Below are 15423 nucleotides of genomic sequence, written 5' to 3'. Positions count from 1 at the left end.
GCAGCCAGCGCTTCACTGCCTGGCCTGCCGCGCGGCTTCGAGGCGGAGACAAGCGTGAGCTCAGCTGAGAGGCAGGGGGGGGCACAAGCTTGTTTCCACGGTTGCCAAGATGCGCGGCCAGCATGTCCAAGAAGTGGGGCGGTGAAGCTGTGGATGCTAGAATACCCACGGTTGCGGCTGCTGGGGTCAAAGCAGCTACAATATCCGTTCCACGAGGTAATGAAGGACACGAGTCAGACATCTATTGCTTTTCCCGCAGCAAGTGTGACTTTTAAGTTGCATGCTTGAATACCGCAAAGCTCCGACTTGTATAGAGAATTGCGGAGATCTGCACTGCTGGACCAACCCCAGATGCTTATTTCAACAACGGCGGCGGCAATGGGCTGGCGCCGCATGATTCCGTATCGGGGATTTGGAGCACGGTGCGGGATGATCCGCTGATATCTGCAGCCCGATGAATCATGCCCGCACTAAGAGCATGCTTCAAGTGGAGACGGACCAATGCGCAAGGCTTTGTGATGGGTGTGCGGGTCTGAATAGAGTTGGATTAGATGCGCGATAGTCTGCCTCCGCCGCGGGCCAGCCGCGGGCCATCCCCGGGCACCGGCACCCTGGCCAACCATTACTACTGGGCACCATCATCACTACTTCCTCCTCCATAAACACTAAACAAATCACAACCGCCTCACCATGACAACTCTACCTTGCCCTCTCCCGCAGGTGGAGGAGGCCCTGCGCCCCTACATCCATGCGCGCCAGGAGACTTTACGCATCCGGAAGAAGCTGGCCCAGCACCTGCAGTCGCAGATCTACAGGACGGTGCGGCAGCAAGGCGCCGAATCCACGTCGCCCATCACGCCGCTAACCCTGGCTTGCGCTCCACCCTCGCTGCTGCCCGAACATGATCAAACATCCTCGGCTTCCGCCCTTCCTCCTCCACCTCCGCCCGAGCTGACTGGACTGCGGAAGCAGTACTGGGAAGCCGTGCAGGCGCACGCCCTCGCCAAACGGCGCCGGGACGCGCTGCATAGCGAGCTCAACGAGCTGCAACGGGAAGCGCACGCCGCCCGAGCTGCCGCGGCTCAAGCCGGATCGGCTACGGACATGGCGCCCAACCCATTCTCACCGGTAGTCGGGAGCAGCAGCGCCGGCGGCGGCAGCGGAAATTCCGGCAGCTCTCACCATGATGTCGAAAACTACGTCGCTCTGCTGCGCCAGCGCCGGCGGCATGCCAGGCTACAGATCCTACTGGACGCCCTGGACCGGATCGCGGACGCGCAGCCCGACGATGACCCCTTGCGGAGGGACGATCTTCGCCAGTGGGTCAAAGACAAGCTGGGCGATGCACCTGTCCCGCCGCCGGAGATAGCGGGTGGCGGAAATACTGCTGCTGGCGACGCTTCCGCTTCCGCAGCCGCCGCCGCCGATCAAACGAAGGAGCATGTGCTGTGCTTGAAGAAGGAGCTGCTACTCGCCAAGCAGAGCCTCGACGCCGAGACGCTGCGCAGAGCCGTGGCGGCGGGGACTACCGCCTCGAGTCAGGGAATCGAGGCGCAGGTACGAGCATTGCGCGCCGCACGCGACGAGCTCATCACCTGGATCGAGGACGAGCTGGCCAAGATGCCTGAGGGCGACGAGAGCATGCTTAGCGGCGCCGCGACGCCGCAGAGGCAAGAAAAACGGGACGAGAAAGATGCCGCCGCCGACGATGACGATGTCGAGGCCATCCAGGAACAAGTCGACGTGCTGTACGACCGCTATGTGGCCGCCCGCACTTCGCTCATCGCGGCTGTGGACGCCGCGGCCACCGCTGCCAAGGAGCTCAGTGTTCCATCTACGCTTCCTGCTGGACCCACTCAGCAAGGTGATGATGGTGAAGCCGCGGGACAGAAGCAGCTTCGCCTCCCGCCGTCGGCAACCCTGCCCTTCATCCCCGCGCTCCTCCGCTCCGCCAATGACGAGCGCATCCTCGCGCAGCAGACGGCAACGTACCTGCGTCATCAGATCGCGGCCGCGCAGGAAGACGCACGCAATACGGCACAGCGCCTCGCGAGCGAGAGCCATTTGGTCGGGCCTGACGCGGAGAGCGGCGGAGCGTGGGCGCGTGCGGCAAGGGAGGCTACGAAGGAGACGGATGAGGCGGTCTTGGAGCGGGTGAGGGCGGGTGAGGCGAACGTGGAAGGGGCGAAGGCGATTGTGGCGGAGCTGGACAGGAGAAAGGAAGAGTTTCGGGCGCTGAAGGGAGAGGCGTGAGGTAGGCCGGTATGACATCAGACTGAACTTAACTTTCTGATGACTACTTACGCATCATTACGCTTCTATGCTGAATAAGGGTGCCTATGGGCGCAGATGAGTGACTGGGGTGGTAGAGTAGAAGACGGTAGAGGGTCGCAGCTGCTACGGCTGACAGGAAGACGATAGACCCGTAATTCAAGGGAGAGAGACTTTCTCCCTGTCATTCTGAAAGCGATGATACCTATGACAATAATTATAGAGCAAGTAACTTTGGAAGAAAGCAAACAAACTCCTGTGGTTGGACACAATAATGCATTATTCTGGTTAAAATGTACAAGCCACAGAAGCTGAAGAAGTAGATAAAAGGAGCAGTAGAAGAGGCAGCATCCTATATGAGAATCTAACGTGTTAGTCTTCATCGTATGGTCAAGATGTGTCTTGAGTATACCCATAGTCTCCTCACACGACCATTCCCGCTTTCACCTCAAAAGTCCACACCTTCAGATTAGTATCATCATTTGCAAGATATCAGATCGGAAATTATACATAATCTCACGTAGTAAGCCACGAGAAAAGTCAAGGCAAGGCAAAAAGACCTCGAGTTACTGTTCGTTAACGTCCTTCGCGTTCAGCGTGATGGACGAGTCGGCTGGCCCGCCCTGTATTCTTAGAATGAGAAGACATCAAAATCAAGAACAATCCATGATATTCGTGCAACCATCCCAGCTTTCAGGGCTCCTGAGCTTGAATTTACCCTACTCCGAGACCATAACTTTGTCACCATCTGTACTCATGCCTTCCCAACAGCGAAAGCAAGAAGGCGTAAAACAAGTATTCTAATTCAATCGCCACCGATGGGGGTATGCCGCCAGTGAAACCAGCCAGACCCAAGACTCCTGAAAGCCCCTTTGAAACGAGAAAGCCCAACAAGAACGAAGGAGAAGCTTGTCTCCCTATACAATTCCCTTTCCGCTTCCCCATCATCGCCATACAAGCGGCAGCGCATTAAAACTCGTCGTCACACATACATATATAGGTCCATTGATTCCCTTCCTCGTTTCATCGTCACGTTTATTTGCCAATTCCGTTCGTTACCACGCCACCTACCGTGTCCAGCCTCTGCACGAATTTCTTCACGCCAGTCCACTCCTCCTGCCTCAAGTTGTCTTGGCCACCCAGCTCAGCACCCACCTCGAAGACGGTTACGACGCCGTCAAGACCACCGGTAGCAAGGCGTTTGCCCTCGTTCTTCTCCCACGCGACCTTGTTCAGGCTCCGAGCCATGAAGTTGACGCCACGCTTGTCGCTCGGAGAGGTCTTAGCAACGGGCACCTCGACGTCGATGTTGACGTCCCAGATCTCGAGACTGCCGGCACCATCGACCAGAGCGAAGACACCCGGCTTGACGGGCGACCAGCGCGCGTCGTAGACGAGATCCTCGCGTACGAACTCGTACAATGGTGCCTGCGCCTGCGGGGCGCTACCTGGGCCGCTCGACGCCATGGTTGCGGTAGCTGCCGGTGGACGCACCTTCCAGAGCTTGACGGTCCAGTCCACACTGGACGACAGAACAAGATCACCCAAATCGATCGGGCCGCGGGCCGGGTGGAAGTCCAAGGACATGACGGGGGCGGCGTGACCACGGTAAGCCACACGGGTGTCGACACCTGCCTTTGCGCCTGCACGGTCGTAGCGGTGGCAGGGGTAGATGGAGCCTTCTTCGGTACCGGCAAGGAAATAGGTGGGATCGGCTTGCGGGAAGGCGATGCAGGTAGGCGCCATATCCTCCGTCTTCGCGGGAGGTGGCGAAATGAGCTCAAGGAACTCCTGCGGTTGGGAAAGCATGTCGACCGTCCAGCCGCAAACTACACCGTCCGTAGAACACGAGATGATGTTGTTGGCGTTTTGAGTTCCAACAATATCAATAGCGTAGACCGGGTGCGTATGGCCGGAACCGGTGAGAGGTGTCTTTTGCACGGGCTGTGACTTGGCGCGCGTGTCCCAAAGGAGGACTTGGCCACTGTAAGCACCGCCAATAATGAGGTTAGGATGGAAGGGCGAGAACTGAGCAGTCAGGATATCGGACTGGGCGTGGAAAATGTATTCGGGCCGGTCGTGCATATGCATATTCCAGACTTGGATGAGACCATCAGGGTCATGCGGTGCCGAAGGGTTCTTCGTGTAAGATGCCAGGACAAGTTCCGGGAACTGCAACTTTGTCAGTGGATTATTAGCGCAGTAGTGTAATGAGAGCTGAATACCTTTTGGGAGAAGCTGAGATCACTGATCATACGCTTCTTGCTCCACCTCTCGTCGTAAAATTGTGTGACCTCGCGTACCCGCCGTCCCTTCTTTCCCTTTGCCGTACCAAAGCCATCATCGTCATCATCCACCTCTTCAACGCCTGCCAATGCGTAGTCGACAAGCAGATCATATTCCTCATCCAGAGCTCTCTCAATAACCTTGCTAGAACGCTCAACGAAATCCAAGAATTCTTCCGAAGACGTCACGGCATTGAGTTCTTCGTCGTTCAATGCCCGTGCAGGGAATTTCGGCTCTGCGTCGTCGTCGGCGACAGCGCCCTCGTTCTGCAAAGCCTTCAGCTCCTCCTCGATTTCCTTTCGCAGATTTTGACGCAGCTCCTCGTCCCTCTGACGCTCCATTCTGCTCATCCGCTTGCTCGCTCTCTTCGCCTTTGACGGGGACCAGTCGGGACCATCCAGCTCTGCTTCGGATGTCGAGGCCACGGACTGCCGCCGCTGGGGAGGCGTCCATGGTTCGGTGGTCTGCACACCCTTGCTGTAGGTAATGATCTCCGGCTTCGGGGTCGAGGGTGACTCGTAGACGGTAGTGAGCGGGGCGATGGTCAAGGTTTGCGGCACGGTGGTTGTGGTCGGAGTGGAGGCCGGGGGCGAACTCGTGCTGTCGAAGGTCTCGCCGGCGATGCTAGACAGCTGACCGGCGCTGATGACTGAAGTAGGCCTGCTGCCCCTACCACCGGCAGGCGACGAGGGGTCTCTGGGGCCGCCCGAGCCAGGACGGCCCTCAACCAAGCTCTGGATCAGGTTGTCTAGCTCGCGTCTGCTGTCAGCTCGGCTTGGGGTGGGCGACACTAGCTGAGGAGACACATCAGCAGTGCAATAAATTGGGAGGGCAGGTGGAACGAACATCAGACGCGTCGGACATGCTCTGGCGGCTGGCGGTGAACTCCTTCTGGCGCATCTCGCGCTGGCGCTTGAGCTCGGCCAGCTTCGCCTTCTTGGCCAGGATCTCATCGCGGCGCTGCTGCATGGTGGACGAATGGTCGGACATGTTGACGGGGCCAGGAGGGCGGAGCGTGGGTTAAAAGACGGCGGTTGCGGGTGTTGCACGGGGGACGGGCGGGCGCAGGACGGCGACGCGCAGGAAGCTCCGTCCGGATCAGGGGCGCGGTCGCGCAACGGGATTCCGGGGTGTTTGGTCGTTTGTGCAGGGCGGGCGGTCTGGCGGCGTGGGTGGTGCTGGTGGCCGGCCGGGGACTTGTGGATGATTCAGCCAACCAGCAGCAGGCACGGCCGGCGCCTCGGAGCGAACCGCTTGACTTTGTCGCATCTGCTCGACGCTTCTGCCATCACATCACCGCTGAGAAAAGCCGCCCCGGAGCCCCAACGCTCGCGAATCCGCCATCGCCGCCTCTCTGCCACCATCAGCCCGCGACTCTCTGCATCGCGGCTCCGCCATTGACCTGCCCGCCCGCTCCACAGCTTATCGCTCACCATGGCATCGACGGGGGTTAACGTACGCCGCACCCTCCACCCTCCACGCATTGGCTCCAGCCATCGCTCTCAATCCCCCAAGCCCGCTGTGCTCCTGCCGCTGACGCGCTTCTGCAGGTCCTGAGGTGGTCTGCGCTCGGCCTCGGCCTGTTCTACGGCGTCTACCACCAGGCCAAGCTCTCCTCGCAGGACAAGGCCGCCGCCATCCACCGCGAGTACCAGCGGAAAGAGGAGCTCATCAAGAAGGCCAAGGAGGAGTGGACCAAGAAGACCGCGCCGCCCTCGCGCTCTGGACGTACGTACTCGACACTTGGGCCACGCGGACCAACGGGAAGTGCTAACGCCCACGCCTTTCGCAGTTGTCACGGACCCCGAAGACCCCAAGTTCGATCTGGAGGCATACCTGAAGGCGAAGGCCGAGGAGAAATAAGCAGCAGCCTATGGAGCGGGAACAACAGCACAAGAGCAGGGGAGACACGGGGAGGTAATAGGCGAAAAAAGACAGCGCTTTGCGGAACGAGCCAGTCTTCCGCGGCCTTTCACCGTTGTACTGGGAGGGCTCACGGATGTAACACCTGTACATTGTACAATATAGACTTCGTCGTCCGTCCGCCCGAGTCCTGCGGTTACTGGAAAGAATTGGGATTTTTTGTCATCTCCGGCCCCGGCCTGTCTAATGCAGGATCTCAAATGGCCAGCGGCCAACTATTTCTCACTGTTTGCACACCATTTTTCTTTCTGATCTTGCAGGGCCCATGAGAGTCTGCGACTATCGCATTTGATCTAGCATCCACGACTGGCCAATCTCTAGTGGGATAGTCAGCCGATTCGACCATCAAACGCCAGCAAACTTTGCTTGCTGTAATTGTGAAGTTGATCGCCGGCAAGGTAAGTAAGCGAAGACAATTTTCACTCAAGCGGGAGCGTGTGGTGGGTATCATTGTTGAGATTCTATGTCTTTTCTGACCGACAAAATAAATACCACAACACCGTAAAATATCAAACCCTCCCAAAACTCCGCACTCCATAATTCTACCGTCGGATTGCCGTGGCGGGGGTGCACGGTTCAGGCAGCGGTATCAAGACCATGGACTGACAGCCAAGGACAGTGCACTCCGCGCCGTTCTCATGTCCTACACCAAGCTAAACCTTTTCTGAACTCCCTGCGATAAAAGATGTCTAAGAAAACAAACCCCTTCCGATGAATTCCAATCTAGATCACGGCTTGCTTGCCGCCACAGTCTCCACAAGATTTGTGCTAGCTGGTGCACGATAGCCATACTGCGTGGCGTACGTCATTCTCTTGGGCACCGCACTCTTCGCCGATGCTGCACCGGCCTCGCGAGCATACATCGGAGGGCTGCATGTAGGAAAGGACCCCGCAGCGCGCTTCGGAATATACGATCTGTGTCTGGAAGCAACCGTGGATCGGTCGAGGTTCGCCGCGAGGGGAGAGACCGGTGAAGAATAGTCGTGCTGCGAAGAGGGTACCCCCTTATCAGGACTGCTGCCCTCGGAGAAGCAGGATGCGATTGACCATTTGGAGCTGTTGCGGCTCTGGCTGTGGGTGCTGCTCAAGCTGAGGCTGGCAAAGCCGCTGACGAGGGATGATCGGCGACGAGCTTGAGTGTTGGGTCCAGGGGAACTGAGAGACCTGGGGGCCATCATGGAGGAATCGGACGCAGAACCAGACATTTCGAAGTCAAAAGCTTCCGCTGGTGTTAACAAATAATGTTTCTGGATGGTGGTGTGACGAGGGACTCACTACAAGTAATAAGACCGCGAATTCAATGACCGACTGGGAGCGAGTGTGCTGAATACCCCAATGCCTCTGCCGCAAAGGGCTATTGGAGCCCCGAAAGCCCCGATAAATGAGAGACAATGAGGCGAAGGGGCTGCTGAGAAAATCCAATTCCAGAGGGGAGACTGTCGCCTTAAGAATTGAACCTGCTGCAGGCTAAAGCTTTCCATCTTGTCATCAAACACTAATCGAAGACAGTCTTCTCTGCTGCTAACCGTCGGAATAGTTCCTGGTTCCCCGCACTATTACTCATTAGCACTACGGCCACTCTAAGCGATTGGCTTCAGCCGCCGCTCTATTGAGGCGCAGCTGCTTTCAGCCATCGCGACCTTTCTCTAGTAAACGCCACCACACACCTACTTGGCGTATACCGAACTTTCCGTACCATACTTTATCTTCAAGGGGCTCAGTGTACTTTTTCATTATCCGTTCGTGAAAGTCGCGATCACAAACCCTGAAAGTAAATACTAAACCATCGTTCATGCATGGGTCTGTATTCTTGGAATCGGGGTGGCATCGGGTCGAATATTCTTTCGATTGATGAATCCCTCTCCAAGCTCGTAGCCACTTAGGCTGCGAGAATCTTAATGTAAGACCATTGACCAATTAATTATCTTCATGGTAGCGAAAGGCATTTGTCTTTCCCGCCGTCCGTTAGAACACCAGCCACGGAAGAATTCCTGTCAACCTTCTCCTCATAGGGAAGTCTACAAGACACTTATCATCCATCCAGACCTTCGTGCTACAAAAAAGCGCTCCCAAAGCAGGTAGCAACTAAGCATTGAACGTAAGCTACGCACATACTGTATGAATTCTCCGACGCTCCCCCATATTGAGTGGCTCCGTTGGAAAGTCACTACAATACGTGATTGGTATTGAGAGACTGTACATTTGCCTCATACGGTCCAGATTCCGGCTCACTAGCGTGACGAGCATCGACAGCCACTACCCTGATTTCATCCCTTGCTTCCCCACGAATTACCGGCGCCACAACACTTGGGATTTTTGGCTCAGCTTTAGCTCAGCGGACCTAAACTGGGTTTCTTAGGAAGCAACAGCCCTGAAAATCGTCCCTACCAAGTAATTCTCCATGCTTGTATCGGCTCAAGCACATACTAAAAGCTTGGTGGCTTTCAGAGTTTTTGGCCACCGTTTCAGCTCCTTGCACATTCTTTCTGCAACCCTGTTCCTTTTATTTTATGAGTGTGCCGAAATCCTACAACAATCGCATTTGGATCACGGCGATTTGTAGAGGTCCAATCCCGATACAAGTATTTTCCATTTAACATATAATTCGGGCTGATTCTTATGCTTTGTCACGACCGAACATTGTTATTAATCTATCGTCGAAATAAATGTCTCCACCCACCGGCGCGCCACCATCCTGGCAAGAGCGATGGAGGTGGATGGAGGGCCGTAGTCCCCATATCTGCTAGGTACCATCACTAACAAATATTAGAGGCACGCCACCCATAATATGACAACAGTAATTGAGGACCTTCGATGGACCATGGTTTGTCCCTCTGCAAAAATGTGGGGCCAGCCCATCCTCACCCCGCAAACAGCTAGCCTCCCCAGGAACGGGTTTGGTCTGGAATACCATCGCCCGGATAGACCTTGGAATTTTGATTGTGTGGTGTAAAGAAAGCCAAATACCGAGATCCAGACAAAGACCACTGCAGCCTTACTCCGCTTCAGCGCAGAATTAGAACAGAAAGCTGATGAATACTGTTCCAAGATGAATTCTCTATACCCTGCAATAGATTGCTAACAATTGTGTAAGTGAAGCTAGGCCCTTGCATACCAAATACGCCCAAATTGACCGCCAGTCCGGATGCTATCGCCGTTCCCCTTGGGATGCTCTAGTGGTTCTATGAGCCGGGTCTCTCCTTCCGCCTCCTTCCTAAATGCGGATGACAGGGCCGTTTCCCAGCCGTGGCAATTACCCGTCTAACAGCGTGGATGTGGAGTGCAACCGATTCGTGCCCTGTCGATCAACGTTTTGGAACCGAGCTTTCACGCACCCTTCCTTTTTGCGCCGTGCGACCCCTGCATTCATCACTTCGGAAAGCCCCTTCCACGCTTGACTAGAAGATCCAGCTGATGAACTTGAAGCCAGTGATCTAGAACAATCAATTCCCCTCTTAACTAATGCGCAACGCAGAATCCCGAGAGACCCGAGTTCTGGTTCCTCCGCCCGTCCTTCTAAATGGCTCTAAAAAGGCAACTCGTGCTCTTCTATGACGGGTAGCTCTAAGCTATTTGCTTTATCCGGAACTTTCAACATAAGAACTAATGGTTTAAACCCATGCAAGAAGCAGTTTTACACCTCAAGGCTCCGACTTATCCTTGCCTCACACGACTTGAGAACGAAACGTCCGGCCTTATCGGTAAACATTACTTTGCTATCTATAAATTGGCTAGGACAAAATCATTGAGAACACAACAGTACATGGGTATCAAGCACTCCTTACTTTTCTCCTTCCTTCTTTTCACTGAGCAGCTTGAGCTCTTTCACTTCGCGCGGCCTCTTAGCCAAGCGGGTCTCCACCTCGGCTTCGTTGCGTTGCCATCTCCCGCATCACTTCCCCCACCCTTCTCGCTGACCGCAGTTCCGATATCAATCCCGAATCTCCTCCCACCAGAAGAAGATATGCTACCATCACTATCACCAACGCTGCCACCCCACCACCCCATACTATACACTTTCCCCTCGAAAACACCACTCTCCTTCAGCTGCTTATCAGACATCCACTCTGCACCCCGTGGAATGCTCGCGAGCAGCTCGCTTCCAGCCAACAAAGTCGCCACGGCGGCGATGCTGCACGGGTTCTTAGGCAAGACGCGGTTAGTATCCAATAGCGCGGCTGATAGGGCGGCGCAGATGAACATGATGGCCAGCAGCGCCTCTAGAATGCGGGTCGAGATAGGGCTCTGCTTAAGGCGAGTGCGAGCGGTGTACAGGATGGTGCCGGTCAACTCGTTTGTATCGCGCTTCTTCATGCTGGCCTCAGCGGTACCGTTTCCCAACCATACCCTTTCTTTGTTCAGGAGCTGCGCCATCACCTGCGCGAACACCTTCTCCACCCTGCTCACGAGCTTCTCCCCATCTTGGACTAGCTCCTCACTCGGCACGCCGTCCGGCCCCCAGACCACGAGTCCATACAGCGACCCGAAGTCCTCATATGTGGCGTTGAGTAGGTTCGGGTTCGCCAGCTGTAACCCACCGATGTCACCGTCTGAGTCAAAAGACCAAATATCGTCGCTGAATAACTCGCCGTGCCCGATGGCGGGTGCCTCCGGCGGGCGCTGGTCGATGTCGACGCGGTAGTCGGGCAGAATGAAGGTGACTGTCGCGTCAACCTTCTCAACGTACGGGTAGCAGGCAAGATGCGTGGATTGCACGATAGTGTCATTCTCAACACGGCCGAAAACCGTTATGACAGACGGACAGCCGGGCGGAGGTGTCGCTTCATCATACGGAGGCAGCTGCCACCGCCCGAAATAACCGTCGTTGTCGAATTTTGAGTTTACCTGGGGGACAAATTTGTTGCCAGTTAAAACCATGTAGGTCTCCAGCCAAGTTGAGCTGCAGTTCTGGAACGAGCTCGGGTTCTGTACAGTGCAGTTCGCGACGCCGCGAACAGCGGGCACGGTGGCGCGGAGGCTGGTGGCGTTACTCGCAGTAGATTCAAGGCTGTGGGAGGACTGCGTCGAAGCAATTTTGAGTTGCGGGATGGCGAGTGTGTCGTAGGTCCACTGCGGGTACGTCAGGTTGCTGGCCAGCACCAGGTTGGCCTCTATGGTGCCCGAGGAGTACTGCTGTCCGGTGGTCTCGAAGGTATTCAGCTGCGTGATAGCAACAGTATAGTTTACTGGGGCCGTCTCCGCGTTCAGCAGACCACTGGTTACGATGGTCAGGAATGGGCTCAGCACCGTTGCTACCGCAACCGCGGCCACGGCCCATTGTTTCCGACCGAGCGCTGCGAACAATGCGTGAACCCCCAGCTTATCCAAATAGCTGTCCATGATGCTCGTGCGGGCGGGGACGCCGCCTCCTTTGCGGAGAGCACTGTAGGGTGCGAATAATTTGGTCGCGAAATCCAGCATGCCGAACAGTTGGCCCACGCCCACCATCACCAGCGTCGGGATGAACGTCCAGGCGTAGTGCGCATAGCGGTTGTCTTGGTCGACATCGGCCAAACCGTCATGGCCAGCCGAGTACTGGTAGAGAACCTCAAGCGCGACCATCAAGGCCAGCGGGACCGAGATGATGAGCACACGCCCAAGCAACGATACGGCAAAAGGGCGATACCACTCCGGAGGACCATCAGAGTCTTCTGATCGCTGATTTGCACCATCTTGGAGAGATCCCTCGTCGTTCGTCTCGATTAGGAACTCACACCAAGTAGACGAGCCATTTGAAGCCTGCACTGTGCCGGCGGCGAACTCCTTATCGGGACCAACCACCTCTTTGACCTTGCTCAATGGCATCGCCCCCGTCCCGGCAAATATCCTCATCGTGCCCTCACTGCGCGCTAGGATAGTGGCTAGACCACCAATTGTGCCTGGGTCGCGCGACATGCGCATGTCGGACGAGTTGAGCAGAAGGAACGATGTACCGAAGATGGCAACCAACAAGGCTGCTTCAGTGATCCAGAAAGCCGGTGCTTGCATGGCAAGACGCGTTTCCTGCACCACGGTTCTGCCGGTGAGAGTGCTATTTAGATCTCCTTCGGATGAGTTCTGAGCGAAAGCCTGTGTCAGGTAAGTGCTTGCGACCTGCGCCGAGATGGAGCGATATGTTTGTCGTAGTCCATCCATGATGCGGTCAATTTCGTCTTCGCCAGATTTGGCTTCTGGTGCCGCCGCGTTGATGAAACCCAGCAACCCATTGTTATTGAGTTGATAGTTCGCTAGCTCTATCGACATGAACACCGGGCTCATCATCGTCCAGGCCGAAAAGTTATCCAGTTCCCGCTCACCCTCAAGCAGCGTCATGTTTGCGAAGGCGAAGCCACTGCTACCGCTGGCTAAATTGGTGTTGATGTCCGCAGAACTGGCCGTCTTGCTGAGCGTGACGTTGGCTTTTCGGATGGTGTAACGAGGCTTGCAGACAATAGCGTATTCAGGCGTATATGTTGACGTAGGTAAGAGAAAGACAGAGGGATCTGCTAACGTGGACGTGCGCGTCGTCTTAGTAGAATCGGCTCTTTTAGCATTCACTCCGATAGTGAAATCGCTGGGGGGATCGTCGAGCTGTATATCGTTTCCTGAAGAAGACGTTGCAGAACTCGAGGATGACGTCTTTGTCTCTACTTGGATGAAAACGTCGTGGGAGCGGGATTTAGTGGACACGCCTGGGGCCGATGTGCTTCCGGTAGAAGACAGCCCGGCCGCCGAAACTGTCTGCGTAGCTATCGCCGAAACTGTCTGCGTAGCTATCGCCGAAACTGTCTGCGCGGCTGTCGTGGAATCCCCAGCTAAAAGCGATGCCGGGATCAAACCGGCCGTGCTCGTAGGTACGCCACTGACTCTGATCGTCGACATGGCCCCGGCATTCCAGGACCCAGAAACGAAAACCAACCGATTCCTGTCAGGGCCCTCCGGCTGATCAGGGCAGTATGAACCGTTGTAGTTCCATAACTGTCCATTCTTGATCCGTACCACCAAATCGGAACAGGAAGGCTCATCGACAGCAGCCAGCCAGACATCTCTTGCAGCATCGTCGGTGGAAACGGTAAAGCCGGTGCTGTCAAGAAGCGGATTGTCCTTAGACCCAGTGTAGAAGCTATTAGTCACCTTAAGTGGTGTGGCACTACTGCAGTCTAGATCGGCGGAAAAGACATCGACGGTAGCGAATACATCCTCGACAGATGCTAACAGGTTGCATGTAAGCGTTGTCACATTTTGGCTAAAAATTTGGTTCGGTATAGAACTTACAGTGCGAAGAGTTGAACAACTGATAAGCATAATCTTGCGTGGTACCCAGCGGGTATGACAAGTTGTAGAGCAGCCTCCCGTAATAAATTGACGCCGGCCTGGCTGTCATGGTGTTGTTGTAGTCGCCAGTGAACAACTCAGTAGCTGTCACCGATCCGTCATCATAAACGACTGTCACGGTGATGGCTTCGAACAAGCCGCTCGAAAGTACAACCATAAGCTGCACAGTCAGCGCTGCCGCTATGGCGACCGTGACGAACATGTGTGATCTTCTGAAAGATTGCACCAGGCTAACAACGTTCATGGGGTCCACATAGTCGAGGAAAAGGCTCTTCTCGCACCGTTGAGGGGTACGCTGCAAAGCACTCCAGGGCATTAATTGCTTAGACCGGTACTCGACTTGCGCCCATAAGGCCGCAATAAATGTGAAGACTGGTTAGAATTAGTGTTATCCACTGTCATTTATTGTGTATTTGAGCAGGGGATATACCAGCGGTTGGTCCGTACGTCCACAGGTAATAGAATCCGTTCCTAGCGGTACTGAAGCCGTCATATTGGTTCGACTGACTGAACAGGACGGCTAAAACAATGCCAATAACGATAAAGAGAGCGATAAGAGCCAATAGGAAGATTTTGCGGAGAAAAAATGGCCCCCATAGCTCGTAAGTTGAGTTATCCGTTCCTGCGGTATTGGCAACCACCCCAGTCTGGGGGTACCCAGTGCGACTGTCCGTCCGTTCTCTCTCAGGTCTGCGGTTGGAATTACTGTTGCCGTTCGAGGAGACATCACCTTCCCCCCCATTTACTGGGCCCGAATTGCTGCCGGCAGCGATTTCCTCGTCAACATGTCGTCTCTTCCAGAACACCGGCAAGCGCATTTTCAATAGAAAAACAAGGGAGACAGCGGGGTAGAATGGTCCATCGCTACAGAAGAGCGGTCGCACAAGTGGTTGTGGTACTCGCGTATAATATGTATTGAGCGGCTTTGCGGCACAGTAACCTGTAAGCGCCGACCATGGTGGAGCTTCGCTCTGACTGGCTGAACACCGAGTCAGGCCCCGCGAGCCGAACGTTAAGCTTCCTATATTTGGGCGGGCGGCTAACAATTCAAAGAACAGAAAAACGGGGCAGCCGCCTGGATTTGGAGATTCACTGTGGTTAAAAGTATGCTTACCTGGGTAGCGAAACAGCGGGGCGATAAATTTGTTTAGACCGAGCTGAAATGGCCCCTGCAACAATCCTGATATCCGCCCGTTTTTTTTTTCAAATCGGGAGTAAATCAAAAAGATACCAACGAGATGTTATGACTTTTTTTTTTCATTTACAAAATATGGAGCAGAAGATCTGGGCGTGTGTGGCTGATGTGCAGTTAAGGTTACCTCCAGCGGCAGGGGGAGTCAAGGCGGTTGAAACTTGTGGCGTAGGTTGTGGGCGCGCTCTCTACGTTGAGAAGGCCGCTGACGACAATCGTCAAGAATGGCATCAGCACAGCAGCCATCCCGGCAGCAACGACTGCATATTGTAGCTTTCGAGCAGCACGGCACAGAGCAGTGGCTGTGACCGAGCGCATGTAGTTCTCCATGATGCTTCTCTCAGCGGGTGCATTACCCTTCCGTAAGCTGTGGTACGGGTTGAACAGCTTAGCAGTTGTGTCAAGCATGCCGAAACTTTGACCCGCGGGAACCATGA

The 15423-nt window shown here is 55.2% G+C and overlaps 4 protein-coding genes across 4 annotated transcripts; 2 read left to right on the top strand and 2 right to left on the bottom strand.

Annotated features, from left to right (window-relative positions):
- Nucleotides 1-690: 690 nt before the first annotated feature.
- On the top strand, nucleotides 691-2253 carry LTHEOB_12327 (Rna-binding protein; the record flags this gene model as incomplete). The annotated part of the gene is made up of 1 exon (XM_035509182.1): nucleotides 691-2253. One exon carries the CDS (start codon nucleotides 691-693, stop codon nucleotides 2251-2253), a length of 1563 nt encoding a protein of 520 aa, XP_035364716.1.
- A 584-nt stretch (nucleotides 2254-2837) lies between these two features.
- LTHEOB_12326 (Cytoplasmic dynein 1 intermediate chain 2) lies at nucleotides 2838-5547 on the bottom strand (the record flags this gene model as incomplete). The annotated part of the gene is made up of 4 exons (XM_035509181.1): nucleotides 2838-2894; nucleotides 3343-4443; nucleotides 4497-5351; nucleotides 5404-5547. The coding sequence occupies 4 exons, from the start codon at nucleotides 5545-5547 to the stop codon at nucleotides 2838-2840; spliced, it is 2157 nt and encodes a 718-aa protein (XP_035364715.1).
- Nucleotides 5548-5991: 444 nt separating this feature from the next.
- On the top strand, nucleotides 5992-6420 carry LTHEOB_12325 (ATPAse f0 complex mitochondrial subunit E; the record flags this gene model as incomplete). The annotated part of the gene is made up of 3 exons (XM_035509180.1): nucleotides 5992-6012; nucleotides 6108-6285; nucleotides 6350-6420. The coding sequence occupies 3 exons, from the start codon at nucleotides 5992-5994 to the stop codon at nucleotides 6418-6420; spliced, it is 270 nt and encodes an 89-aa protein (XP_035364714.1).
- A 3885-nt stretch (nucleotides 6421-10305) lies between these two features.
- On the bottom strand, nucleotides 10306-13996 carry LTHEOB_12324 (uncharacterized protein; the record flags this gene model as incomplete). Its single annotated transcript, XM_035509179.1, has 3 exons — nucleotides 10306-12900; nucleotides 13327-13670; nucleotides 13735-13996. 3 exons carry the CDS (start codon nucleotides 13994-13996, stop codon nucleotides 10306-10308), a joined length of 3201 nt encoding a protein of 1066 aa, XP_035364713.1.
- Nucleotides 13997-15423: the final 1427 nt, after the last annotated feature.

The sequence above is a fragment of the Lasiodiplodia theobromae genome, assembly GCF_012971845.1.
Source record: "Lasiodiplodia theobromae strain AM2As chromosome Unknown scaffold_61, whole genome shotgun sequence".
NCBI classification, from domain to species: domain Eukaryota; kingdom Fungi; phylum Ascomycota; class Dothideomycetes; order Botryosphaeriales; family Botryosphaeriaceae; genus Lasiodiplodia; species Lasiodiplodia theobromae.
The sequence above is the reverse complement of the archived record's forward strand: the minus strand, read 5'-3'. Positions and strand labels throughout refer to the sequence as shown.